This window comes from Alosa sapidissima, chromosome 12 (assembly GCF_018492685.1).
Source record: "Alosa sapidissima isolate fAloSap1 chromosome 12, fAloSap1.pri, whole genome shotgun sequence".
Taxonomy (NCBI): Eukaryota; Metazoa; Chordata; class Actinopteri; order Clupeiformes; family Clupeidae; genus Alosa; species Alosa sapidissima.
Window position 1 is genome coordinate 4,433,778 of NC_055968.1, and position 26,678 is coordinate 4,460,455.

The following is a 26,678-nucleotide window of genomic DNA, read 5'->3' on the forward strand; positions in this document are numbered from 1 at the left end:
AACGTTTGATAGCAACGTGTGTGAATCTAGCAATCCTGCCAGGCAGCTTGTTCTGTGCATACTTATGAGAGAAGTGTAATTTAGGAAAATACACACATTTTTCGGTTGATATATCGTACGGTTAATTTCTGGCTGCTATGGGTAGCTTCATAGCTTTCTGATGTTAAGTGAACACAGATTTCGCTATGCTAACATGCTAGTATGCTTTGCGAGAAACATTATTAACGTTAGGCTAACGTTTGTGCTACAGCGCTGTTCAAATAATCGAATGTAGCCCAATCTGTAGTAAAATAGACTAGTAATTTCCACAGAGGCTATTTAATTATCCATTTCCTCTTCTGAGGGAGCTCAAATCTTTTCGTGCACAATGCTCAAATCACATCGAACCGAAGAGGAGAATTTCTATATAAACTGCAGGGCAGCATACCTGGCTGTTTTCAAGTCAAGTTTATCAAACATCACTTCCAGAGAACAGTTATGCCACGGTAAGGAATAACTCCAAACGTCTATTAGCTGTGAAGTAACCTCGTTTAATGCTTAAATGTTCGCTGATTAAAACACAGTGGAGATAACTTGACGTTCAGGTCAAATGACAAATCATTATACCACTGACTTGTAGGCCTATGATATGGTTGTCTGTTAGCCTACTGATTACGTAAAGCGTTTAATTTCGTGTCCATAGTTCTTCAACAGGCAGGACATAATCCCTCACAGAAGCTCCTGAATAAATACTGGACTCCTAGGACCAAGAGGCTGAATTTTGATGATTTCTGTGACATAATGCAGAAGGAGAAGCCAACAGAACATGGTGAAATTCTCAGAGTATTTACGAAACTTGACATTAATGGAGATGGGTTCATCTCACACAAAGAACTGCACAAAGTCCTCACCACGGTTTGTACCCACTGCAACAGCACTATACTATTATTCAAGGTCTCTGTGTACACCATATATCAGTAAGGTGTATGGTTACCAATATCATCAATGTTTTTTTCACAACTACTTTATATTATTTTTTTTGTCCTTTAGAGTGGTGAGAAGATGACTGATGAAGAAGTAAATGAGATTTTCTCATTATTTGACATCAACAAAGATGGGAAACTTGATTATCCTGAGGTTAGACTCGGCAGAAGCCTGCATGCCACATTCTGCAAACTCATACAGCCTCAATAAAGAGCTGAGTGATGGCCATCTGCACATTTCTCATGTAACATAACGCCATCATATACTTAATGTTTCGTACACCATGGACCATAGAAGTTTTACACAATCGCTGTTTTTCATTGCTGCAATAATGCTATGCTCTGAACAAAGACTACATAAATACATTTAACTGATTAGTCTTTCATAGAAGTGTCTACAAACTCCTTTGTCTCAGTTCTGCAGAATGTTGGAGTCCACAGCAGAGCAGTGTCAGGCAGCAGCCCAGGAGAAATTGGAGGCTGATGCCAAACTCAAGAGGCAAAACTTTGGCAACCAGTCCGACAACTCACCCAAGACCACAACCCCCCCACACCAAGAGTCTCTCCAGAAAGGTGAACCTGATGCAGCCCTCCTCAGGAGAGGTATGATGCTCTTGGACTGTGTGAATGCATTAAACCTTTTCATATATGTCTGCCAAAAATGGATTTAATATCATCATGGTTAAAGAAGATAAAATTCAGCATATCTGCTTAAATAACACAGTACACAAACACAGTTGATTTCTTTATTGACAGATCATACTTAGAATATGTAGAATATGTGGTGGCGGGCATTTTGAAACCGTGTCTTTAAGGGAACAGTACTAAATGGGCACCTCTACAGAGAGCAAGTGATCAAGTGGGATGGAGACATATTGCTGTTGTACAGTATATTTTGAATTATTTATGTGATTTGCTTCTGTATAGGGCGTGAATTTGACAGAGGAAGAGAAATTGAGTGAAGAGTGAGAAAGACAAGCAGAATGGAAATGTATGTAATGTAATGAAGAGAGAGGGGCAAGGCAGAAGTCTGTGAATGGGAGGAGAGAAAAAACAGTTGGAAGGGAAAAACACAGTGGTCAAAGTGAGAAGGGAAAAACACAGTGGTCAAAGTGAGAGACCGGCTGATAGAAAGTGAAAAAATGGAGACTGAAAAAACTTGTGGAAAGATGGAAATAGAGGGTGAGATAGTAGTCAAAGAGATGAGCAAAAAAAGACTTGATATAACTCTTAAAAAATGTGAAAGGATGGAAAGATGGAGTAAGAGAGAAGCTTGTAAAAAGGAATAGTGAACCACAGACAGACATGTTTGTGTCCTGAGCTCTCTCTCTGTGTGTTCATGTTATTGATTGGAAGAGTCCCACACGACCCAAGGCGACAAAGGGATTTGGAAATCATCTCCAGGAGAGCCCCGCTAACCAGGCCTGCGCCAGAATAAATAACCTTTCAGCTAGTGTCTGGATTACCCCATTATATGCCACCTCTTTGAGCTATTGATTTATTTCCCTTCATTTCTTCGCCACAACCACAGGCTAGTGTTTCTGTCTGTGCAGTATCTATGGAACACACGTGTACTCTCTGACTTCAGACATGCTATTGTGCACCTGAAGAAAACAGGAAAACATTTGGTTTGTGGTGTTTTGGGAGCACAGGCTGTCAGTCTGGCAATTGCAATTTGCAAACAAAATTGCTTGCATTTTCTGTCCCCAAGTTTTGCTCTCTAGATTAAGCGTTCCCTTTGAACAAATATGATATTATATTTTCCTTTTCGGTTGTTTGTTCCACACACAAATATAAAAGGACATTTAATTAAATTGTGGTACAGCTTTCTCCATCAGTCTATTCTGTTAGCATTGCATCAATAGTTTGTTTCAATTAGGGAAGAGAAATGAGTTGTGTGTAAGTTAATGAATTCGAAGGTATGTGATTGGGGTTTAATTAAAATGTTGCATATGAGGAATGGGGCTGTAGAATGAAAGGCTGCTTCTAGTACCACCTCTCTAATTAAAGTGTTTTGGCCCTAATCAGAGCTTATATGGATGTATTTCCAGGTGTTTTAATACTATATGTCAATTGCTCTGTGTGTGTGTGTGTGTGTGTGTGTGTGTGTGTGTGTGTGTGTGTGTGTGTGTGTGTGTGTCTGTGTCTGTGTCTGTGTCTGTGTCTGTGTCTGTGTCTGTGTCTGTGTGTGTGCGCGCGCGCGCGTGTTCATTCAGACAGCCGCTCCACTTCCCGGCCATCATCGGCTCGCAGTCGCCGTTCCTCAATCTCCATGGCCATCACAATGGCAGCAGCCAGCACCAGAAGTGCCAAACTGTTGGAACCGAAATCCTTACAGGTACCTCAGATATATGACTAGGAGTCAATTAGGCTTGTTCCATAAGGTAATACTGATGACAACAGAATGATTTTGATGACAATTGTCAACTTGTGACAAGAGAAAGGAAAATGCTAATTCTGTCTTCAATGTGTCTCCATTTCCTTTTAAATTCAAAATCATTTGAATGGTACACCATATGCTTTTTTGTACTTGTGTTTGAAAAGACATTCTGCAAGAAGTTTCCCCTTCCCCCCTCTGCAGTGTCTCATAAAGAGAAAGCTATTAGATAGACATGCAGTTCCTGGGCACCCACAGACAGACCTCCAGGCTGTTGGTGACTGCTACAGGCCTGTTACCTGGGCTGTTGTTGCAGGGCTTCGTCGTGGCAAATTTACACCGGGTCGATGTAGTGTAGAGTGTGTCCATCGATTCCCAGCGCTTTGTTTGCACTCCTTTTGACTTAACCTCCTCTGGTTTGCTTTACTGCTCCCCAAAAAATAATAGCCGCCCGCAACGAAAGGATGGCGCCAATGGAAAAAGCCAGACGCATGGAGACAGTGCAGAAGGCTGCCACTGACGTGGGTGTATGAAGTATGAGCGTGCTGAGATTACTGCCGGCAAGTTCTGTTAGCAGCAGCTCAGGCCTTGGGCTAGTAATTGGGAAATGATTCGCTGGTGGGGTTGAGGCACAGCACTCCCCACAACGCCGCCCCCCATTCCCACACCCCTCACCCCCCCTGTAAATCAGAGAGTGGGCTGGAGAGGGTGACACGGTTGGGTATTAGCCCTGGCCGACTGACCTCTCTCCCAGGGACCCTCCATCAGCAAGGGGGGAGAGAGTGGACACGCAGCCTGGGGGGGTTTGTCCCAGACTCCGATCCAGGCTGGACAAACCACGGAGGTTCGTGTTATGGTTTGATGGTTTTTGATCCTGTGTACATTTCACGAGGTGACATAAAACCAGCAAGAGGAAATGGCCTTTACTTGGGAAAGTGTCAGTGTGGAAATACATTTAGTTTGGGGGGTCTTTGTTTAACTTGGTGATTTACTGACTGCTCTTTAGAAGATGTAGAAGGCTGTTGGTGGCCCGTCATTGCATTTCGAGGATGGAATGGGTCTCGAAGGGCTTGAAAGAGCAGCCTTTCCAATTGTATTTCCTGCCTCTCCATCTGAAGTCCCCGATTTCTATAATGTATCCATGGTTTAACGGCGCCATGAAGACAACTTTATAACGGCAATAACACACCAAAAATATTTTGATGAAATTTCTGGATATAGTTGTAAATCACAGTATGTATAGTTGCTTGTATTTCAACGTAATGATATGTTTTGTATTTTGGGTATATTTCACAATGTTTTTATCACAAGAAAAGTATCCTCAGGACATTGGCATTTATTCCTCATGGAATACATGTCCATGCATCAGTGTCTAAGTGAGAAAGCAAGGCTTGGGGTCTGTGTGCCTTTGTTTGGAAGTTGGTGTGGAAGATGGTGTCTGTTTGGTGTTCATCTAAGCTATGTCACCATAGCGCCACTCTGTGGCTGTGAAAGTTTCATGTCCACTCCAGTTCTGATGCTAAACCGAGCACAGCATTTTCTTTTATAGGGGATCATTAAATGTTAATGAATATTTTGACTCGATTTATGATTAGTTTGATACTAATGGTTAGTTTTTATTATAATATTAATCTAATAAGGTCATGATTTTTAAAACGCACCATCACAATTTATGTTGAATGATCCTTTCTCTACACCTTGCCACTGTGAAAATGTATACACAACTTTAATCAATTTCTGTTTATGTCGAACTGTACTATTTATTATATAAAGCTCTTGAATTGGAGTTTTCAAATGTATATTTCATTGACTGTATACAGTCAATGGTATATTTAATGCATATGTTATATTACATTACATTACATTACATTACATTTGGCTGACGCTTTTTAACCAAAGCGACTAACAACATGGTAAACAGTAAGTTTTTGAACAATTCTCACAATTTTAGGACAGTTTAAAAAAACATTAGAGTACAGTAAGAATAAGTGCGTCGGTGAGTGCTGTTTGTAACAGTTACTTGTCAGTTTAAAACGGCTGGTGAGTGCTAGGATCAGTAAGACTTGTAAGTTGTAAGTGTTGCTATGAGAGTAGATGTTCTCTAAAGTCTTTTAACATTTAACATTAACATACCGGTAAATGTATTTTTTTTTTTTCAAATGTTTACCATGGTGGCGCTGTATACAGATCATGAGCTGATGAGCTGTATATCATTTTCAAGATAATGATGACCTGTTTCATGTCTCTCTCCCTAGGAGTGGCATCATAGCCATCTGAAAGGCTGTTTTTTCCTGGAGGAAGATGGAACCATAGTGTCTCTGCAGTATCGACTGCACATCTCCCAGACCACCACTGTCTACCTGACCATACAACCCCTCAACCTCAGCCAAACCCCGGGTAAGCATAGTACCCCCAGGCCCCTACCCTAAGCATTACTGAACACATGTGAATCATCCTACAATCAAGCCGATCCTACAGAAGAGTAATTTTAGATTCAGAGAGCAGAGATTTTATAGTGGAGGTGGCAACCACATTCAAATGTAATGAGATACTGGCCTAATTTTCTATAACAAATGTTCATGTTTTGGTTGTAGACAAGCCATCTCCCTGGATGTCTGTGGACACTGCCCTGCTTGTGCTTACATCCAATGAAGGAAAAGAGGACTCGAATGTTGTGTGTGTTACTGAGCTGCGGGACAAAGAGGTCAGTCTGTCATGGAGTCAAAGAAATGTTCAAATTATTAACTAGAACCAGGAAGTGAGAGTGTGATAGAAGTCCACTTCAGTGTTTTAGATTTAGTGTGTTAATGACTGATTAGGGTATAATAACTCATGTTTAAGAATATGGCCTTCTTTGAGAATTACCTTTTTTTCAAATGGAATATACATGTCAATTGTGTAGATTCAGATCAAGTGATCTGAGGTTAGTTTCAACATGGTAGGTCTGGTTGAAGTTAGGTCTGGGGTTACAATCTCCATGCTGTTGATAGGGGGCCATCTAGTTGCTTTTTCATAATAATACCCTGCCATACACACATATGTCAAGCTTTGGTGGTTGTTTTTTTAATGGTCATTGAAGTCGCCGTAAGCCAAAAATAAATATGTGTTCTGAGTTTGTTAGAACACAAAAAGGTATCATTAATCACCCAGACCAATATGAATGAATGAAAACATTGCGAGAGATATTAAATTAGGTTTTAAAATCATTAAAAAATAATGGGCATGCCCGCTTACTGTACTGAAGGAATCCACTCCCAGACAGTCACTATTCTCAATTTATGTATTACAAAATCTGAATTCTGACTAAATTTAATACATCTATAGTGTATGATGTAATGTGTGCACGCTTAATGAACTTCCACGCGTATGTAATGTATATGCTGCCCTCTGGTGGTAGTAAGTGAATAAAAAATATAGGATCATACGTTTCCATCAGGTCCTTACTGGTCCTACAAGTCATTAGGTTGCAGAATTATATTTATGAAATTAATCGAGGACAAACAGTGAAGATCACCAGAAGTCTGGTATTTGTTTAATTGGCGGTTCTTGTCAATCGTTCACACGGTGAACCGTCTGTTGCTGCGTCTTGCCACCCAAAACCTCCTCCTGGGGACGGAGCCTTTGTGGTTCTCTGTGGCACTCCAGAATCGGGCTGCCCGCTCGGCCTCCTCCTTCCTGTCTCCAACCTCTGGCCTCAACACTCTCTCCTTTTCTCCCTTTTTGTTCAGTCCTTCTGAAGCTAAACATAGGAGAGCATTTCATTAAATTCACTGCTGAACCATTTGTTTTAAATGTGAGCTCACTTTTTACATAGGCCACTTATTGCTCCGAGCTCAAGTCAGTTCTGGTGATGAAAGGCTACTTTTTACACCCAATGTGAGCAGTTGTCTTCTACTCACCCAGAGTCAAGTCCACTTTATCCAGGAGACTGTCAAGCACGGCTTTCACATCGTTGTCCCTCTGGTCATTTTTTTCCTGTTCTTCTAACTGTTTGTCCAGGAACATGTCCAGATCATTTAGAACAGATATGACGTCTTCGGGGATCTCCATGGGCCTGAATCCCTCTTCGTAGACCATGTTGTCCGGTCCAGTTTTGCTATGTTCCACCTGCTTCAGCTCCTTTATTAGGAGCTTTTGTAGTTCCTTTTTGGTATTTTTGTTTTTCTTTTTAGTTTCATCCACGTCCTCATCAATGTTAACTCCCAAAGCCTCCAGTTCTTTCTTTAGTTCTTCCAGGCCGTATTTTTTGACGCGTTTCTTAATCGTTCAAACGATTAAATCGATCAAACTTCATCCTGCCGTGCTGCCAGGCAGCAGGCTAAGAACCAGCAGAACCACATTAAAATCAGATTGCCACAAATCAAAGTCCAAACATCAAATGATAAAAAAAATCTAATACCAGCCAACTTCTACACAAGCTCAAGAAAGAATGAACTACAATTTCAAGTTTACCCTGTGCTATGTTCATGAGGTTGCCTAGCCACCTTTGTGATCCTAAACGGAATGGTTTGATGCAAGACTATTGTTACTAGTTAAATGCATCATTCAATGGAATCTTTGGAATCATTGTCTGTGTTGACTCATTTGGTTATGGTTATGGCATTTGGCAGACACTTTTGTCCAAAGCAACTTACAAATAAAAACTATACAATAGTTGAAAATTAACAGTGAACATAAAATGTTGGTAAGACATAGGGAAATAGCAATAATAAACAATAACGTCAATGCAATATCAATGATCAATAGCCTAAAGAAAATAAACAGATACTGTAACCTAGTTATCCTCATATCCATATTTATTATTTATTATTATTATTTTTTAGACCGGTTTATTTATTTAGCATCTTTCATACAAAGTGCCTTGTTATGTTATGTTATATATATATATATATATATATATATATATATATATATATATATATATATATATATATATAAGAAAATAAAGAAAATTCAGTTTTGAATAAAAATTATAGGAGGATGATGCATTCCCATCTCACCTTACTGGAACGGTTACGGTAGTTAGAAGTCATTAGGTTGCAGAATTATGCTTGTTAGTGGATCTATGAAAGGTGGTAAATAATAATCACCCCCCATAACACCCACATACTGTACACATTTATCAGTCTGCAGAAACCATGATAAGGGGGTCAAACAGTGTTCGGTAAACACAAGAAAATGAAAAAAACTACTAATGGCGTCTGTCCTTCAGATCAATGAGGTTATCTTTCAAAGAACAGGATTGCAAACAATCCAGGCAAAGATTTACACATTTTATAAGGTACCACTGTAAAGGTTCAGTTCTTATTAAGTACAAGCTTAGCTCAAAACCCTTCCTCCTGAATCTAGAATACATGAGTCAACTATCCAAAATATATTTACAGTTCTGGAAAAAAATGAAGAGACCACTGCACATTTTTCTGATGTTATTCAAATTTGCAGTGGGCTCTTAATTTTGAAAATGGCCGTCAAGACATTTGAATGTCACTCAGCAACCGTAGGATAACATCAGAAAAATGTGCAGTGGTCTCTTCATTTTTTCCAGAGCTATATATGTTGAGCCGATATTTGGCTGCACACATGTAGACCAAGATAAGCTAAAAAGGTGTACTCAAAATATCTCTTCCGAGTTGGCAGGTCTGACATAGCGTTTCCGTATGTGTGTGAGACAGAAGTGTGTGTGGAAGGGGGAGCTGAGTGAGGGCACCTACATCCTCCTGCCCCTCAGCACGGGCTGCAGGCTGGTGCGCAGCAGGAAGCCCGAGCTGACCGGCGCTGAGCTGGTCTACAGGAACCAGGACTCAGGGGAGCTGGAGCTCACCAAAGAGTTCAGGTAAACGGACCTGAGAGCCAGCTGTACTGTAGGATTAAACATTTGACATCCTGTTTTGTAAAGAAATGACCGGTTTTCATTTCTGGCTCTTTGGCTACACAAAGGCATGTATGTGTACTCCTTCAAGCTAGATTTACAGTTTGTAAGAGAACTTCCTTTCAAATTGCCATACTTGATGTATGTACATTTCAGCGTTTCCTCATTTCATTGATAAGAATCAGTAAGAGCAGTCTCACAGGTTTTACCATACACCAACCATTAACACTCTTAATGGGTATTGACAAGCTTTTTGTGTTGAGCTCACAACAACACAACACATGTTTAAATAGGGCTATTGACAGCACGGCCGTGGCCAGTCGTACTTATGTATGTACTCAGGAGTCCGTTTGACACAGCCTTTCAGATTCTGTAAAGCCAAATGTATGCTCGCTTTTCATCCAAACATAGATCCATCCGTTTCATCTGTATCTGTAAGCTGTCAGAAAACATTCCAAATAGAAGGATAAAACAAACACATTCTGTATTTAACATTGAGTATTAATGAGGCATAAACGGTCATTGTGCTCTTATGAACCACAGGGCGGCGCTGTCCACCATATTTGATGTGATTGACCTGGATGGGAACGATTTGCTGAGCCTGGAGGAGTATAACCTGTTTGAGGAGAGGACCAGTGGGGAGAAGTGTGATGAGGACGCTTGGGCCGTCTGCAAAGGTGGGTGTCCTGTCCTTTGCAGACCAAACAAGGAAATGAAACATTACATTACTGTTACAGTGCCACTAACAACATTGTTCCTGTTATTACAATAACAAAGCATATGCACATTGTGTAGTTAGTATATCAGTGTGACAAAATGTATGGGTTATTTGTAAGTGGAACAAATGAACTTAGAGATCTCTCTGTTCAAAGTCAAAGTCAAAGTCAAAGTCAGCTTTATTGTCAATTTCTTCACATGTTCCAGACATACAAAGAGATCGAAATTACGTTTCTCACTATCCCACGGTGGAGACAAGACATATTTTGCCAATTTAGGTCCACAGACAAACATAACATTCAAGTAAACAAAAAAGTAAGTAAATAAGTAAATAAGAGGGCACATATAATAATGAAAAAATAAGAGCAGCAAAATTTGGTTGAAATTGTGCATAGACAGTCAATAAAATACTAGTGCAAAGTCAGGCCAATAAGGCTTGGGTAGTTCTGTTTGACCTAAGTAAGAAAGAAAGTGGCATAGTGGTGCAAGTTATGTAAGAGCAGCAGAAGTGTTGTGTTTTCAGGACAACAACACCAAGTTGTAAAGTGTACAAGTGTGCAAGTGTGCAAGTGGAGTAGTGCAGGCGGCCATTTTGGGTCCAATGTCCAGGATGTTATGTAGCTGAGGGTGGAGGGGGGAGAGGAGGGAGAGAGTTCAGCATCCTTACAGCTTGGTGTATGAAGCTGTTGGTGAGTCTGGTAGTGCGGGAGCGCAGGCTTCTGTACCTCTTCCCAGAGGGCAGTAGATCAAACAGATTGTGAGCGGGGTGACTTGCATCACTCACAATTTTGGTCGCCTTGCGGGTGAGGTGGGTGGTGTAAATGTCCTTCAGGGAGGGGAGTGAAGCACCAATAATCCTTCCAGCTGTGTTCACTATGCGCTGCAGGGCTTTCCTGTTGTATTCAGTGCAGCTTCCGCCCCACACAGCGATACAGCTGGAGAGGATGCTCTCAATGGTGCCTCGGTAGAATGTGGTCATGATGGCTGGTGGAGCACTTGCTCGCCTGAGTTTCCGCAGGAAGTACAGGCGGCGCTGAGCTCTCTTCGCCAGTGATGCAGTGTTGGTGGTCCAGGAGAGGTCTTCGCTGATGTGCACCCCCAGGAATTTGGTGCTGCTCGCTCTCTCCACCACAGCACCGTCGATGGTCAGTGGCAGGTGTTGGGTGTGACCTCTCCGGAAGTCAACAACAATCTCTTTGGTCTTGCTGACGTTCAGCAGGAGGTTGTTGTCCCTGCACCACGTGGTCAGATGGTCGACCTCCAACCTGTATTGAGTCTCGTCGCCCTTAGTGATGAGACCCACCAGAGTTGTGTCGTCAGCAAATTTCACTATGTGATTGTTGCTGTAGGTTGCAGTGCAGTCATGCGTCAGCAGGGTGAAGAGCAGCGGACTGAGCACGCAGCCTTGGGGGGCCCCTGTGCTCAGTGTGATGCTGCTTGAGGTATTGTTGCCAACACGTACTACTTGGGGCCTCTGACAGAGGAAGTCCAGTAGCCAGTTGCAGAGGTAGGTACTGAGTCCCAGTTTGTCAAGTTTGCAGATGAGTTGTTGTGGTATTATGGTGTTGAATGCAGAACTGAAGTCTATAAACAGCAATCTCACATATGAGTCTCTTTTTTCCAGGTGGGTGAGGGCTGGGTGGAGGGCAGAGCAGATTGCATCCTCTGTAGACCGCTTGGCTCGGTATGCAAACTGGAAGGGGTCCAGGGTGGGGGGGAGAATGGCTTTGATATGTGACATGACAAGCCGCTCGAAGCACTTCATGATGATGGGTGTCAGTGCCACAGGGCGGTAGTCATTGAAGCAGGACGGAGCAGTTTTCTTCGGCACAGGTATGATGGTGGCAGCTTTGAAACATGATGGGACGATGGCTTGCTTCAGGGAAGTGTTAAAGATGTCTGTGAAGACATCCTTAAGTTCCCCTGCGCAGTTCTTCAGCGCACGACCTGGGATGTTGTCTGGACCTGTTGCCTTACGGGTGTTGATAGCAGCAAGTGTCCTCTTCACGCTGACGGCAGAGAGGCACAGGGGCTGCTCATGTAGAGGGGGATGTGTCTTCTGTGGGCAGGTGCTGTTTTCTGCTTCAAAGCGAGCAAAGAAGCGGTTCAGGTTGTTGAGCAGAGGGATGTTGCTCTCACAGCTCTGTGGCGCGGGCTTGTAGTCCGTGAGGGCCTGAATGCCCTGCCATAGGCTTTGTGCGTTCCTGCTGTCTTTGAAGTGGGTGGTTATCTTGTGAGTGTATTCCTTTTTTGCTTCCTTGATGCCACGGGACAGGTTGGCTCTCGCTGTTCTCATGCCAGCTTCATCCCCAGCTCTGTAGGCTTTGTCTCTGGCCCTCAGCAGCCTGAGGACATCCCCTGTCAGCCATGGCTTCCAGTTAGCCCGAGTGATGATGTTTTTTGTGTGGGTCACATCATCGATGCACTTGGTGATGTAAGAGGTTACAGAGTCTGTATACTCCTCTATGTCTGTCCGGTTGTTGTAAGTGGCTGCCTGCTTAAACATTTCCCAGTCTGTTGTGTCAAAGCAGTCTTGAAGAGCATCGGAGGCTCCCTCAGGCCACACTTTTACCTGCTTACGAACCGGTTTGTTCGCTTTTACCCTTTGTCTGTATGCGGGCATTAGCATAACAGTGATATGGTCTGAAAGTCCAATGTGGGGGAGGGGGGTGGCTTTGTATGCTCCTTTGTGTGTAGTGTAGACCAGGTCCAGGATGTTATCTCCTCTTGTTGGAAAATCAACATGCTGGTGTAGCTTTGGAAGTACAGTTTTGAGATCAGCATGGTTAAAATCTCCAGTGAAGATGGTGAAACCGTCTGGGTGTGCCGTCTGTTGTTCACTGACAGCCTGGTACTGTTTTATTGGACCATGATATTGTTATTGTGCATTCTGAGATTCAGTTCATATTTGTATAGATCATTGTTTGTACTGAACTGCATATAAAGAAATGTACATTTGCTGTCATACCTTCTATCATTCATCTCCACGGCCCTCTTTCTCTCCCGCACTCCTCTCCTCATTCGCCTTTTACCTCAGAAAACTTTGACACCAAGAAGAACATGCTGACCAGGCAGGGCTTTCTGGAGCTCAACCTGATGGAGGCCAATGACCGTGAAGGAGACCCCCGGGACCTGTGGATCACCCTGGAGGCCATGGGCTTCAACAGGGCCCTGGACATGGTGGAGGTGAGGAGCCTATTACACACTACACCCCTCACAGACTTGTACAGGACTTATACTCTGGCATTTTTGACCTGTAGTCTAGTGAAGGTAGAGGGTGGAACCCAGGTACCCACTGTTCCTAACTCTCTGAGGTGCACACAGCACACACTCTATGGTAATGATCAACAGGGTCTGTGTCGGCGGCTTGTCTTGCTTTATATATATTGTGCTATATAATATATTGCTTTCCTGTTGGTGTCTCATGGCTTGAGTTGGAAGAACCAGTAGGGGGAAATTACATTGGCCCTGACAAGTGCTTCTCAATCCTGCTCAAGCACACATGAACTTTCCAGTGACTCTGTTGATCATCTGAATGGCCCTGATCTCATTAGGCTAGAGTATTTTAGTTATAGTGTGGCAGATTAGTGAAATAATCGTTCACTTTGTGATACAAGCATCAAACTTGGCACAAATATTCTTTGGGATCCACTTTATCCAAAAAGCACATTAGCCACGCAAAAAATCCAATATGGCCACCATTTTCCAAGATGGCCACCATTGAAAGCCATTATACTTGGTTTTTGACTTGGATTAGGATTGGATAATCACATTTTGATGATCTTGATAGCTAAATATAGGTAAAATGGTCTGGACTTTCCAATTCTACGATAGAATGTCAAAGAATGTGTTAAATTGTGAAGATAGACGCAATTAATGGGAAACATAGCACATTTTAGTACTAATTTTAGCATAATTAAATTGTTTTTTGTTAATAAAACATATGTTGGTTAGGTTACTTCAGCAGGGGCAGGGGGCTAAGTAAGTGCATGTTCTTTTTTCAGTTTAATATATATGTACTGTATATTACAGGAAATTAGCAGGAAAGAGAGACAGGGCTGGATTGGGAAATGATCACTAGTTTAAACTGACCTTCAGCAGGGGCAGGAGGGCTAAGGTAGTGCATGTGTTTGTTTAAATATATGTAACAGAGGTCGTAATTCGTCCGCCGCTCATGACCCTCGAACCCGCCACCTCAACACACACCGGCATGGGAGTCGAACGCTCTAACCACTGAGCTAAAATCCCAGGCTTCCAACTCAGCGGTTAGAAGCGTTCTTAAGGTTAGGGGTGTAAGGATTTACACGTGCAACTAGCATGCTAGCTCAGTTCGTCTCTGTTAAATATATATATATATATATATATATATATATATATATATATATATATATATATATATATATTACCTCAATATAACTAAAAGGACTAACAGGAAATGTGTGGGAAACATAGACAGGGCTCCAGTAACGTCTAGTGATGCCTCTGCTCTGTAGCTAGCCATATCAGAACGTCTGCATTACAAATGAATTTAATCATTGCATTTGCAGGCACACAACGGAGTACACTCAAGACTAATGCGGTGGCATTTACATCTTCCCAGGCATTCAATCTTGACACATTTAGTCAATTGTTGACAGCTCTCAGCAATTGGTGGGAGTGTCATTCACACTACTTGCCAAATGTCACCTTCTTTCCTCCAACCCCAGTTGGCAGGACTCTCCATATTCATTTGATATATACTTGCCTGACCCCAGATACAGGCCGCTTGATAGGTTGCACACTTCACATGCTTAGCAAGAGATGCCCTTGTTGGTGGAATAGCATCATAGGACCTCTGCTTCCGTGCAAACAGGTCAAGTCTTGTTTCATCAACTTCATCAGCAGTGCTATTCTTGTTGTACATTGCTCATCTGTTACTGTGTTGTTCCTGTGTGTGTGGTTGTATTGCCTCTCCCATCAGGCCTGTCCCTTCATAATCGACGTGCACTGTGAGGATGTGAAGCCCATCCTGCAGGCAGTGAATCTGGAGTCAGCCGCCAGGACACTCAACACGGCGCTGCAGCGCTCAGTCATCAACAGAGGAGAGGCCAGGCCCATCAAGGGTCAGGATGGCGTCACTGTGTACACATACCGAGGGGAGAGCCGGATCTCCTCAGTCATCGCTAACAAGGTACCTCAGCTCACCTCCTTACAGGCTCAAGCCGGTCAGCAGCTCTGACTGACTACATGAAAGAGATTTAACTATAAATAAAAACATCTTGAGCAAATTCTGTTGAACTATTGAAATTTAAGCAAGAGTAAGATTAAGCAAGAGTTAAGCACAGGAAGTTATTGCTGTTTATGTTTTAAGAGGATGCATACTGCTTTAAACAAGAATGAAATGCAGTCCCTGTGGGTAAAACAAAGCTGAGTTTGTGGTTGAAGTCATTTGGCATGGATTTCAAACCAAGCTGTTCTTACCATCTATGTACCAACAGTGATTAGTGTTAGTGTTTTAGTGTTGGTGTTAATTATCATGCTGCTGTTGTTCATGTCCACATGGCAACTCTAGCCCTGCTGCTGACTCTGTGGGGAAGTAAGTTTACAGTGGCCATGGCTGGTCTGCTGCTGTGGACTTCCTTACCTATAACTCAGCAGAAGTAACCTGAAGATATGATACTGCATTTGGATTTCATCTAGATAAGACTCTTCTTGTTTTCTCTTCCAGAGCAACCAGAGAGTGGTGGTGCAAGTGAACAACGAGCAGAGTAGGAACTGTGTCAACAGCAGGGGACTGAGTGTGTTTGCTGTGGAGGTGCCTGCCAGAACCAAAATAGTAAGTCTCAGCAAACACACTCACATACACACCTCAATTACACATGGAATATATGGTATTGTGTCCTCTCCACTTACTGTATAGAAAATATACAGAGATATGAAGAGATAGATGAAGGGTTTTGACTTGAATAGGAGTAAAAACATTTACATGGTAATGGTACATGTAGTGGTAATTTAAATGGTAATGGTAAATGGTAGTTTGTTTCATTGTTATTAGTTATGAGTTTGGAGTTTCAAAACCCAGTGTCCTCTGATTGACAATGACACAGTGAGCGTTGTTGTGACGTGGAGGGCAGGTTTTAGAGGGAAATGCTTGCGGTTCCGGCGCTAGCAGTGGTGTAATTTGTCACCATCCGCCATCAAAAGTGGCCATACCAGATGTACCAGTCACAAGTGATGAAATTACCCCTGGCACCGAGAGACTGTGAGCTGCATCATGTGTTGCTGCATTTTCTTTCTTAGGTTTGCCAGCATGTTATGCCTCTAAACGAGAAACAGGAGTGGATTTACAGCTGTGTGGAGAGCATCGTATCATAAGGGTTTCCAACGATGACTAGAATCATTCATGATGTTTCATGTGTGGAGATGCGGCTTTTGATCAGGTACACACACAGCAAAGTTAATGTTCTACCAGAGGAAGGGGTTCACTCGATTTGTTGATACCTTTTTTGTACTTATAGTCCGGTAGTTGCTGTGCATTTAATTGATGTAATTGTCCTGTAACCTTTTGAAATGTTTGTATTATAATCTATGTGTGCATCACATGTTTGGAACGCAATGTAGTTGTCTTAATAATGAACAAAAAGTGCACATATCTAACTCAAATGCCATGCATTCGACTTTTTTTAGGAACTCCTTCCTTTGTAAAAAATACATCTGAGATTTAATTTGAAATCTAATGTAATGTAACATTATATTGTGCCCATCATGATTTGATTGTCATTTGTAATTTATCACATTAAACAAATGAATCCATGTCTAATTCATTGTAATATACAATATGTCTTTGCTGGTACAGTGTGTTGTGCTTTTTGCTTGTGGTAATTTTACCATCCAGGGAAGCCATGTGCTTCCAGCCTTCTCATCTGCATAGACTTTTATTCTTGCTGAGGTTGTTTGTGGCATTGGCAACCAAAAGCATTCCATTGGGTTGCACACAGGTCTCAACTTTATTCGCCCTTGGCCTTTAGTGACAGGAACAGCACTGACCTTCTATATATACCGCGAGGGTCATTATTTTACCCTATGACCTTCTCTACTGTAACTGTAGAGCAGCCCTCTAAATGTCACATGGTCTTAGTCAGGGTACTTAAGCCACTGTCTGACCCACTCAGGCTTTCTCTCCCACAATACAAAGCAAAGCAACAGCATCTGGCATGATCTGTTTTTCTAGTTTGTAATAAGAAAACCCACTGGGGTAACGTCAGATTAGTATGCAGGAACTCTTATCTTGATGTCGATATCAATAAAAAATGCCTTGTCATCACAACAAAGCGTTGGTCAAGAGCAAGGGTAGTAAACTCTGCACTACTTCTGAGAGTTTAAACAAAGCTGCCCTAGTGCCCTGTCTTTTTCAATAGGGTGGGAGCAATGGTTGGTCCCTGTGGGAGCAATGATTGGTCTTCGCCTGTGAGACCACATTACAGCCTTAACCCTTTCAGTGCTGTTAGATACTCTGCTTTAAATTATGCAAAAAGTGTTTATGTTTTGCAACATTTCAGAAGAGTTTCACTTAAGACTGAAGACCCTGACAAGTGAAATGCTATTACACCAGAAATCCCTCTTTTGAGATTGTAAACTATGTATAATTTCTGCGAATTAGATTTTTAAAGCAGTAGTGTGAGTGGGAAAAATTACTTCTAAACAGTATACTTTTCCTCTTTTTTCATCATCAAATTCCCATTTTGACGATAAAGAAAACACCGCCCCTTTAAGGGTTGACGTAGGCGTGTCTGCAGAGGAGGGAACTACAGTGTGTACGTGGGGAAGTTTTCACTGTCAAGATCCCTCCGTGGACAAGGATCACACAGGTCAAGCTTTGGGGGAAAATGGTGAAAATCACTGTGGTCAAAACCAAGGCGTACGCCGACCAGAAGCCCGGAACCAGTGGACTTCGGAAAAGAGTCACCGTCTTCCAACAGAATCAGAACTATGCAGAAAATTTCATTCAAAGCATTATATCTGTCATCGAGCCTGCATCCAGGCAAGATAGCACTGTAGTTGTTGGTGGAGATGGAAGATTCTTCATGAAAGATGCTATTCAACTCATCGTGCAGATTGCGGCAGCTAATGGGGTAAGTATTCTGTTGTGACACGTTGCAAGTCCATGACTTGAGATCTCTCATGAGGCTTCCGCGGTGGGCCAAAGTAAAGTTAGCCTCTCAGCTATTTGTCAGCGGGAAGTTGGCTAGCCCTTGCACATTAAAAATGTGTCCAGTTACTCTACCTGTGTTGTTTCGTGTTTATTGAATTGACATTGTCTTATTGGCCAAGAGGCTTACTCTAAAACGTAAATAAATAGAACTTTAACCAAATAGCTTATTTGATGAAGTAGCATCGTAGGATGAGAACAAGCTAAATTAATATATTAATGTTCCCATGATGTGATGTAACAAGATCACAATCTCAGCCATATACTGTGCCACATAATCTAGACTCTATCTAGCCTAAGAAGCATCGTCTCAAATTGGGTTCTGCCAGATGACCTCTTTGATATTTACATGAGGCATGCTAGAGAGGTTCCTTGCTCAGTGTTGTACCTTTGACATTTCGTGTTCGCATGGCAAGGCAGCTTAGCCTCTCCAACCAAGCCAGGTTGCACTGTATCCCTATTACTTTCGTCTCGCTGCTGCAAACGTCCTCGTCAAAATGATACAATGTCTCTGTTTGCAATGGGAAACAATGTGGCTACATGTTGCATAATCAACAGTAACAGTGATGGCCGAGCTAATGCACACAGATCCTGTTGCCGCGGTGACCGAGGAGACGTGTGTAGAGTAGGAAGCGTGCTAGCTGTCACGTTGCAGCATACGCCCTCTATGGTTGCAGTCAAGACACACTGGGGCATGTCACATCCCTGCAGGATGATAAAGACAAAATGTTCTATAAGATTTAGCTTGGTAGACCAATTGCCAAAGCAATATTTTTTTTAATGAAACAAGTCATTTAGTCACCATGTCATTCAATGTTTTGTTCACTTCCTCCAAGTGACTCACTCCGATTTTCTGATTGCTTTCCATTTTCATCATGCAATTGTAACACCTAAAGGCAGGTAAGGAAAGTAACCTGTAACTTCGATAGAAGTTGATAGAACCCTTGTGTACTTTTTGAATATACTTGTCCACATTATTTGGCCTAATGAAATGAGGAACTACATACAGTATATATCAGCCCAATGTGTCCTTGAAAGGCAGTGATAAATCTTGTTTTGACTTGTTTTGGTGCAATCTGTAGCAGGCTTGTGCACAATTCGAATTGCAATTCTGCTTCCTGTTTTCTACCTCAATTGAAATGCAAGTGAAATTCAAGAATTGAATTGGAATTTAAGAGCCAGTTTCAATCCAATTCTGGAATTTTGCACAAGCCTGATCTGTAGTCAGTATTGTGCCATTTCAAAGTTAACATAGACAAATAGTCTTGAAAAGGCTAATTGAAAGTGCTATAAAAGATCTCATGTGGGCATAGTGTATTTGCTTTTGTCACATTAGTAGACTGATATTAACTGTACCTTCCACCTCCAGTTGAAATACTGAAATCACAGTATTTAAGATAGAATAGCATTTTTTTCTTGTTATGATAGGTCTCTGACTATTAGAGAACTCTAATCGCGGAATGCATTTTACCGTAGTAACGTATAGTAACGTCTCACAAAAATGCCAGTGATTCGTTATCTCATATATTAGCCAAGCACAATGAACAGGCATAAGCACTCAGTGGCCCGTGTCTGGCCCAGAACAGTAAGAGAAAGAACGTCCTCAGCAGGTAGCATATCCTCTGGGGGTCTGCCTACTCTCGCCAGGCTGCCAGCCGTCAGCGTGCCCGGGGTTAAACATAGCATGGGCACTCTGAGATTGACAGCCGGTCGTTACAGTGTATAGACATTTTACTGTACTATAGTAGCCTGATCTGCCTCTCTTACAAACCTCTTGCAGATTGGCCGGCTAGTCATTGGCCAGAATGGGATCATGTCCACCCCTGCTGTGTCCTGTGTGATCCGCAAGATCAAAGCTGTTGGAGGGATCATTCTGACAGCAAGCCATAACCCTGGTGGTCCCAATGGAGACTTTGGTATCAAATACAACATTTCCAGTGGAGGTAAGTCAGTGGAGTAAGTTGTTTTTTTATCTACCTGCTGTGGTGTAATCAAAGCACCCTTACTATCTTAGCTGAGTCTCATACACAAGTACTTGACTGAGTGTTTGCTTACTTGTTGCAGGAAGGTATTCTATTATACTAAATGAATAATTTCTATAAATGATTCATTTGTTAGGACTCATTGCTATTGAATGGCACTATTCAATATATTACCATTGTAGGGAAACATGAGACTGCTGTAGACATGTTGTGGAATGCAGGAGGTCAGGAACACCACATGTAACCATCTTGTTCTTGCTTCAGGGCCTGCTCCAGAAGGCATCACAAACAAGATTTACGAGATCAGCAAAGGTATCACAGAGTATCACATCTGTCCCGAACTTAAAGTGGACCTGTCCAAGATTGGTAAACAGACCTTTGAGGTGGACACCTTCAAGCCATTTACAGGTAGAGTGACTCCTGGTCCTGGGGGTGATATGTATGTGATTGTGATCAAAGGCATTTAGCTTGATATATGCACAAATGCATTTCTTCAATAACACATTTTTTTGTCAGATTTGTTATGTTAATTTTGGTTGTAGCCATAATATCCGGTTTGTTTGTTTTTGTTTTGTGACAGTGGAGATAGTGGATTCAGTGGAAAGGTTCAAAGGCATTTAGCTTGATATATGCACAAATGCATTTCTTCAATAACACATTTTTTTGTCAGATTTGTTATGTTAATTTTGGTTGTAGCCATAATATCCGGTTTGTTTGTTTTTGTTTTGTGACAGTGGAGATAGTGGATTCAGTGGAGTCCTATGCTGAGATGCTGAGGGAGATCTTTGATTTCCCTGCCTTGAAGGAGCTGCTGTCCGGATCCAACCATATCAATGTGCGTCTGGATGCTATGCATGGAGGTGAGACGTAACCACTCCCCATTCATATCCACCAAATAATGCACAGAATGCAACAACAGATACAAAACTATGACAAGCTGTGGAAATGTACCAATGCTCAGTTTTAAGGGTTAAGTATTTTTCCTACAGATAATAAATTGCCTCAGGCTAGTATAACATTGCTGGTGGCTCCTTTCTCAGTTATAACATGTCCTCATGAATTGCCCAATAATTGTTTCCCTCACAATACAGAGTTTATTGAGTTCTTCCTGTAGAAGTTTACGGTGAAAAAAAAAAGAAACAGCTGAGGGAACATATGATTCACACTGCTCTTCAGATAGTTTAAAAACATTGTTTAGATCTTTTCTTTGATTCCCAAAGAAATAATAACAAAGCCTTGAAAATGGTATGGTATTTGTGTTGTATATAATGTATTGAATGATTGCTGTTGAACTGACACTTTTGCACTCTCGTTCCTTTGCCCAATGTCAGTGGTTGGACCTTATGTGAAGAAAATTGTCTGTGAGGAGCTTGGCTCTCCTGCCAGCTCTGCTGTGTACTGCGTTCCCTCTGAAGATTTTGGGGGTCACCATCCTGACCCCAATTTGACCTATGCTGCTGACCTTGTCAAGGCCATGAAAGGTGGCGAATATGACTTTGGAGCAGCTTTTGATGGTGATGGTGTAAGTCTCAATATCCCTATATCAGGCATAATAGAAAGAATAAAAACCAACGTGGAACATGCAGGCAGTGCACTCAGAGCACTGTAGTTTATTCATAAGATCCTAAATGCATAAGGTCCTTTAATGCTTAATTGAAATGTGTAACTGACACCAGTGTTGCCAAGCCAAACTCTATATGTGCCTGCTTGTTTAAGGCCCCAGGTACCTTTTATATATAAATATACAATATATGTCAGAGTTTATTGCAAAGTTAAGAAATGTGCTTTAATGAATGAGAATATAGAGCCAAACAAATATCTACAGCATGTAATAGTTTATTCATTTGTGTAGGTAGATACTGTATTTGGTTGGTTGTCACTTTATGCTATGTTTTCCTCTTAGGACCGTAACATGGTACTGGGTAAGCACGGCTTCTTTGTGAACCCCTCTGATTCTGTAGCTGCAATTGCGGCCAACATCACCTGCATCCCCTACTTCAAGAAGACGGGCGTCAAGGGGCTGGCTCGTAGCATGCCCACCAGCGGAGCTCTGGACAAGTAAGCATGGCCACAACCAGTAGCCAGAAGGATATATGGATAGATGGATAAAGACAGATGACTGGTACTTCTTAAACTACAATTCCTGGTTAAAAATACATTATCTTATCAGTCAGGGCTGCAAGACTATACCCAGTATTTGGGCTGCAAGATCATATGTTGATCATTCTGTAAATCACTGCTAGTTCTAAGAAAATGTCATTACTGATGATTAATTGTTATGCAGGTATTGCTTTTATAGAAAATACATATTTTGTTCCACAACGTAGCGAAAATCTAAAGTATTTTTGTACAGGCTCACAGAGCCAATAGAAGTTTGACTTTCTCTAATCTCTCTCTGTTTCTGAGGCTAGATCTGAACCTCCAACAGCACCACAGAACTTGGACAGACCACACTGAACCAAGTGTTTAGTGTAGCTTAATTCTGTGAATTTGTTAGCATATGTTTTCTGACCAGTTAAATGTTTACTCAAGTAAAAATGTCAGAAGATGAAAACATGGCTTGAACCTTGGCTTGAACCACACTAGTTATGAGAATTATGGCAGTTCTGTTTGTTTAAGGAAAATGTTGTTTCTGTTGTGTTTTTTACTGTTCACATACTATATGTTGACACAAGCCTGTGTAAATAGCAATGATAGGCCCCAGGCTGACATCCATTCCACATGTTCTGGACTCATGTTAACCTCTGTAGGTTTGGAGGGCTGTCTGTGTTTTTGTTCTTGCTTGCTTTGCTTGAGAATTTACATGCATTGTAATTCAGAAAAATATAAATCCCGATGTAGTGATATTTTACATGTATTTACTTTTTACGTTTATATGTATTTACTTTGTGTGTGTGTGTGTGTGTGTGTGTGTGTGTGTGTGTGTGTGTGTGTGTGTGTGTGTGTGTGTGTGTGTGTGTGTGTGTGTGTGTGTGTGTGTGTGTGTGTGTGTCAGTGTGGCCAAAGCACTGAAGATGGAGCTGTATGAGACCCCTACTGGCTGGAAGTTCTTTGGGAACTTAATGGATGCCGGCAAGCTGTCCCTGTGTGGAGAGGAGAGCTTCGGCACTGGTGAGAATCCCAGGCACCACCATGACCCAACACCCACTCAACACTTCACATAGTGCCCCTCTAATCTGCAGTGTCATTCCAACCCACACCACACCAAAACACACATGCTCATCAGAGCTACCAGTCTTTTGTTTATGTCAAAAGAGAACAATAGCCAAGAGCTACACCAGTATGCTATGTCTAAAATATTTACCTATAAAGCCTTAAAGAAGAAATCTGGTGAGTTTTTACACAGTGTCTCGAGGTCACCGGTACGAAACAAATCAGTTTTACCTCGAGTTACTACAGCCAGCTGCTAATGCAGCCAGGCAGCTTCAGCTGGGGGCATGTACATGGGAGCTCACAGACATGCCACTAGAGTGTAGCACTGTAGCTGCCTCGCTGCAGCAACTCGTCTCTAGGCTTTTTTCGTACCGACAGTACTTGGTGACCTCAAGAAACTGAGTTCTATGTGAAAACTCGCTGGATTTCTCCTTTAATGCGTGCACCACACAACTAGAGGTGCTAAAGAGAAGATGCTAAGTGATTGGGAGAGAGTGAAGGAGGAAGAGATATGGTTGCACTTGCCTTCAGTCTGCTGCTGTGTTCCCTCACAGGCTCTGATCATATCAGGGAGAAGGACGGGCTGTGGGCTGTCCTTGCCTGGCTGTCAATCTTAGCGTCACGCAAACAGAGTGTGGAGGACATCATGAAAGACCACTGGCATAAATTTGGGCGCAATTTCTTCACAAGGTGATTTGAGAATAGATAAAGTTTCTTTGTATTTTAGATCAGAGGAATGGTAGAAAGGCGTGTCAGTGGAGGCGTATGATAGGGCATTTTTCTTTCTTCACACCAATGATTGTTAAAAAACAATGACAGCGAATGCTAAGTCAAAAGTGAAGACCAAAGACCAAAGATTTAACCAAATATGGTAGATTCTTGGCAGGCCTTGTTGGTTTTCTGTTTGCTACAGATGCCCTGGCTCCATAATCACTTACTGCAGACTTTGGCTGCTATTTTGCCAATTTGAACAATTGTTGCTTAATTTCTTCATGGCAAAAGAGCATGGCACCATGCTGTAAATGTTTTTAGTCAATGCTCCACAAAGATCTAACATCGCTGCCCCCTACTGACCAAATGTGATACTACTTGTTGTATTTTATGTACTTAAGTGTGTGTGCATGATTAGACACTACAAAATGACACATACATATTTACTTCATCCTTCAGAAATTCATAGAATGTTTGCCTTTGCTGATCTATTTTATGAACCCTTGTGATGCAGTTTGTGTCACTTATCTTATCATCTGTCTTTTGAAGAGAGTCTTAAATATTTTTCTTATATCGCAATACATTATGTTTACATATACTACTGTGACATTACAGGTACGACTATGAAGAGGTGGAGTCAGAAGGTGCTGCTAAGATGATGAAAGAACTGGAGGCTGCCATGTCAGAAAAGTCCTTTGTTGGACAGAAGTTCTCCTCGGGTGACAAGACTTATGAAGTCGGGATAGCTGATAACTTCATGTACACAGACCCAGTGGATGGAAGTGTGTCAAAGAACCAGGTTAGTGATGGATATAGTTGGCCTTTACTGAGTACTATTCATGTACATTTCTAGGAACAACTGGATATTATACAGTGTCATCTACAGCATATATAGCTCACATTAGATATTATATCATGACAATTCTTTCCACAGTATACATGCAAAGTATGTTAACGCTCACTGAGGCCCTTTTGGGTATCAGACGTTCCTGAAGTGTAAATGTGAATGAGAAATACAAAATATTGACCCCCTATCTCTGGACACCTGTGTGTTCCATTCCACTTTCATGGTTGTCTGCATTCTAAATCAAAATTTAGAGTTTCAATTGTTACATTTATGATCCACATTATGACCCGTGTCTGTGTCCACTTCATACGGCCGGCTGCTCTCCAGTTCTGTGCTGGACGGGACACTGAAGGCTAAGCTATAGGATCTGTGTGCGGAACCAGATCCTGTGTTGAACAGGACTACAGTGTTCCAAGATCAGTGACCTGGCAGGATTCATTCCCCTGATTCACACCCCGAGGACAAGCTGTCCTTACACCAACCCACAACACAGCTGTGCTTACAATGTGGCCCACAAGGAGAAATAAAATATACATAATTTATCAAAATAATGCAATTTGCATTCACTTCCACTCTCCCGGTTTGCCAGAGAAAGAGATATTGTGATTTAGTGGTGCTTTTCTTTTTTTTTTTACCAAAATAAGTCCCCTGTTGCTTCTTTGGTTTGGGGTGTTTTTTGTGTCTGAAGTGAAAGAGGTCATAGTCGCGGCGTTGGAGTGGGAGAGTGAGTGAGTGAGCGAGTGGATGTTTTGGAGTCGGCTCTCTTTCATGCAGCCTTATGTTTTTGTTCCTCTCCATGCGCTTGGCCAGCGTGCGTCCACTGATTACCCATCATCCTCCTCCTCTTCCCATCCTGTTTTTCCAGGGTCTGAGGATCATCTTCACTGACGGCTCACGCATCATTTTCCGCCTCAGCGGGACGGGCAGTGCCGGAGCGACTATCAGGCTCTACATAGACAGCTACGAGAAGGACCCGCAGAAGATCAACCAGGAGGCACAGGTTAGGGATTGGCCAGTAGCTGAGGCGGTGATTGAGTGTGACAGGAGTGTGTTGGACACACAGCGGGTGTGTGAGTGTGTGTAAATGTTTCTGCTCAGATGGAGCGAAAGGTTTGCCGCATTGTCTCTCCTAATCATTCGCAAAAGTGCTCCGGAGAGACCAGCAGCTCGGAAACCCTGCCAGTCTAAACATCTCCACCTCTTCCATTTACCCGCAAACACACACAGACACACACACAAACCCTTATATAAGGGCCAATATGAACAGGAGAAATCAAATTAAATTAAAAACACTCAGATTGTATACATTCCTGTACCATCGTTTGACATGTGTGCTTGAATATGTCAGGTCCACATGTCAGAGACCACAACAGCAGTACTGGCAGATGCTCTGAATGCGAGTTCACGCCAGGAAAATAGTGATTATAACATTGGTGCTTGGAATGTGGAAGTTTAAAAATGTACAGAATACCCTTTAAACTTTGGTATATATAGTTAGTTACCAAGATAATAGTACCAAAATATTCTCCATAGATAGTATATGTGGTCATGCTGGTCTGCGGCTGGAAAGAATGCTTTTTGCGTCTTTAACGTGTGTGTGTCCTCTCTCAGGTGATGCTGGCTCCTCTGGTGGACATTGCTCTGAAGGTCTCTAAGCTGGCGGAGAAGACTGGACGCACTGCCCCAACTGTGATCACATAAACACCTTATGTCTTCCCCTCCAACGAGAAAACCATCCATTCAGTCACCTATCATCTCCTCCCCAAAACACAATCACTCAATGCCTCATATCAATACAGTATCATGCACTGCCGAAACAGAATAGTAAACTAATGCAACACACACAAATAAAAAAAGAACCTTCCAAAAGGA

General features: G+C 42.1%; 2 protein-coding genes across 3 annotated transcripts; both read left to right on the forward strand.

Moving 5' to 3' along the window:
- Positions 1 to 12: 12 nt before the first annotated feature.
- efcab7 (EF-hand calcium binding domain 7) lies at positions 13 to 17,794 on the forward strand. 2 transcript variants are annotated; one of them, XR_006021022.1, is made up of 14 exons: positions 13 to 485; positions 683 to 894; positions 1,030 to 1,116; positions 1,379 to 1,565; positions 3,179 to 3,300; positions 5,595 to 5,736; positions 5,934 to 6,043; positions 9,012 to 9,172; positions 9,752 to 9,885; positions 12,963 to 13,111; positions 14,886 to 15,095; positions 15,633 to 15,740; positions 16,205 to 16,344; positions 17,659 to 17,794. XR_006021022.1 is itself a non-coding variant. In XM_042056293.1 (13 exons), the coding sequence occupies exons 1-13, from the start codon at positions 368 to 370 to the stop codon at positions 16,277 to 16,279; spliced, it is 1,815 nt and encodes a 604-aa protein (XP_041912227.1). In that variant the 5' UTR covers positions 13 to 367; the 3' UTR covers positions 16,280 to 16,724. The 2 variants fall into 2 exon arrangements, 1 of the variants encoding a protein (XP_041912227.1); XM_042056293.1 differs by lacking the exon at positions 17,659 to 17,794 and having other exon boundaries at positions 16,205 to 16,724.
- On the forward strand, positions 17,727 to 26,678 carry pgm1 (phosphoglucomutase 1). Its single transcript, XM_042056294.1, has 11 exons — positions 17,727 to 18,036; positions 19,894 to 20,056; positions 20,360 to 20,503; positions 20,830 to 20,955; positions 21,427 to 21,617; positions 21,999 to 22,153; positions 23,091 to 23,206; positions 23,803 to 23,938; positions 24,575 to 24,758; positions 25,672 to 25,806; positions 26,418 to 26,678. Exons 1-11 carry the CDS (start codon positions 17,791 to 17,793, stop codon positions 26,505 to 26,507), a joined length of 1,686 nt encoding a protein of 561 aa, XP_041912228.1. The 5' UTR covers positions 17,727 to 17,790; the 3' UTR covers positions 26,508 to 26,678.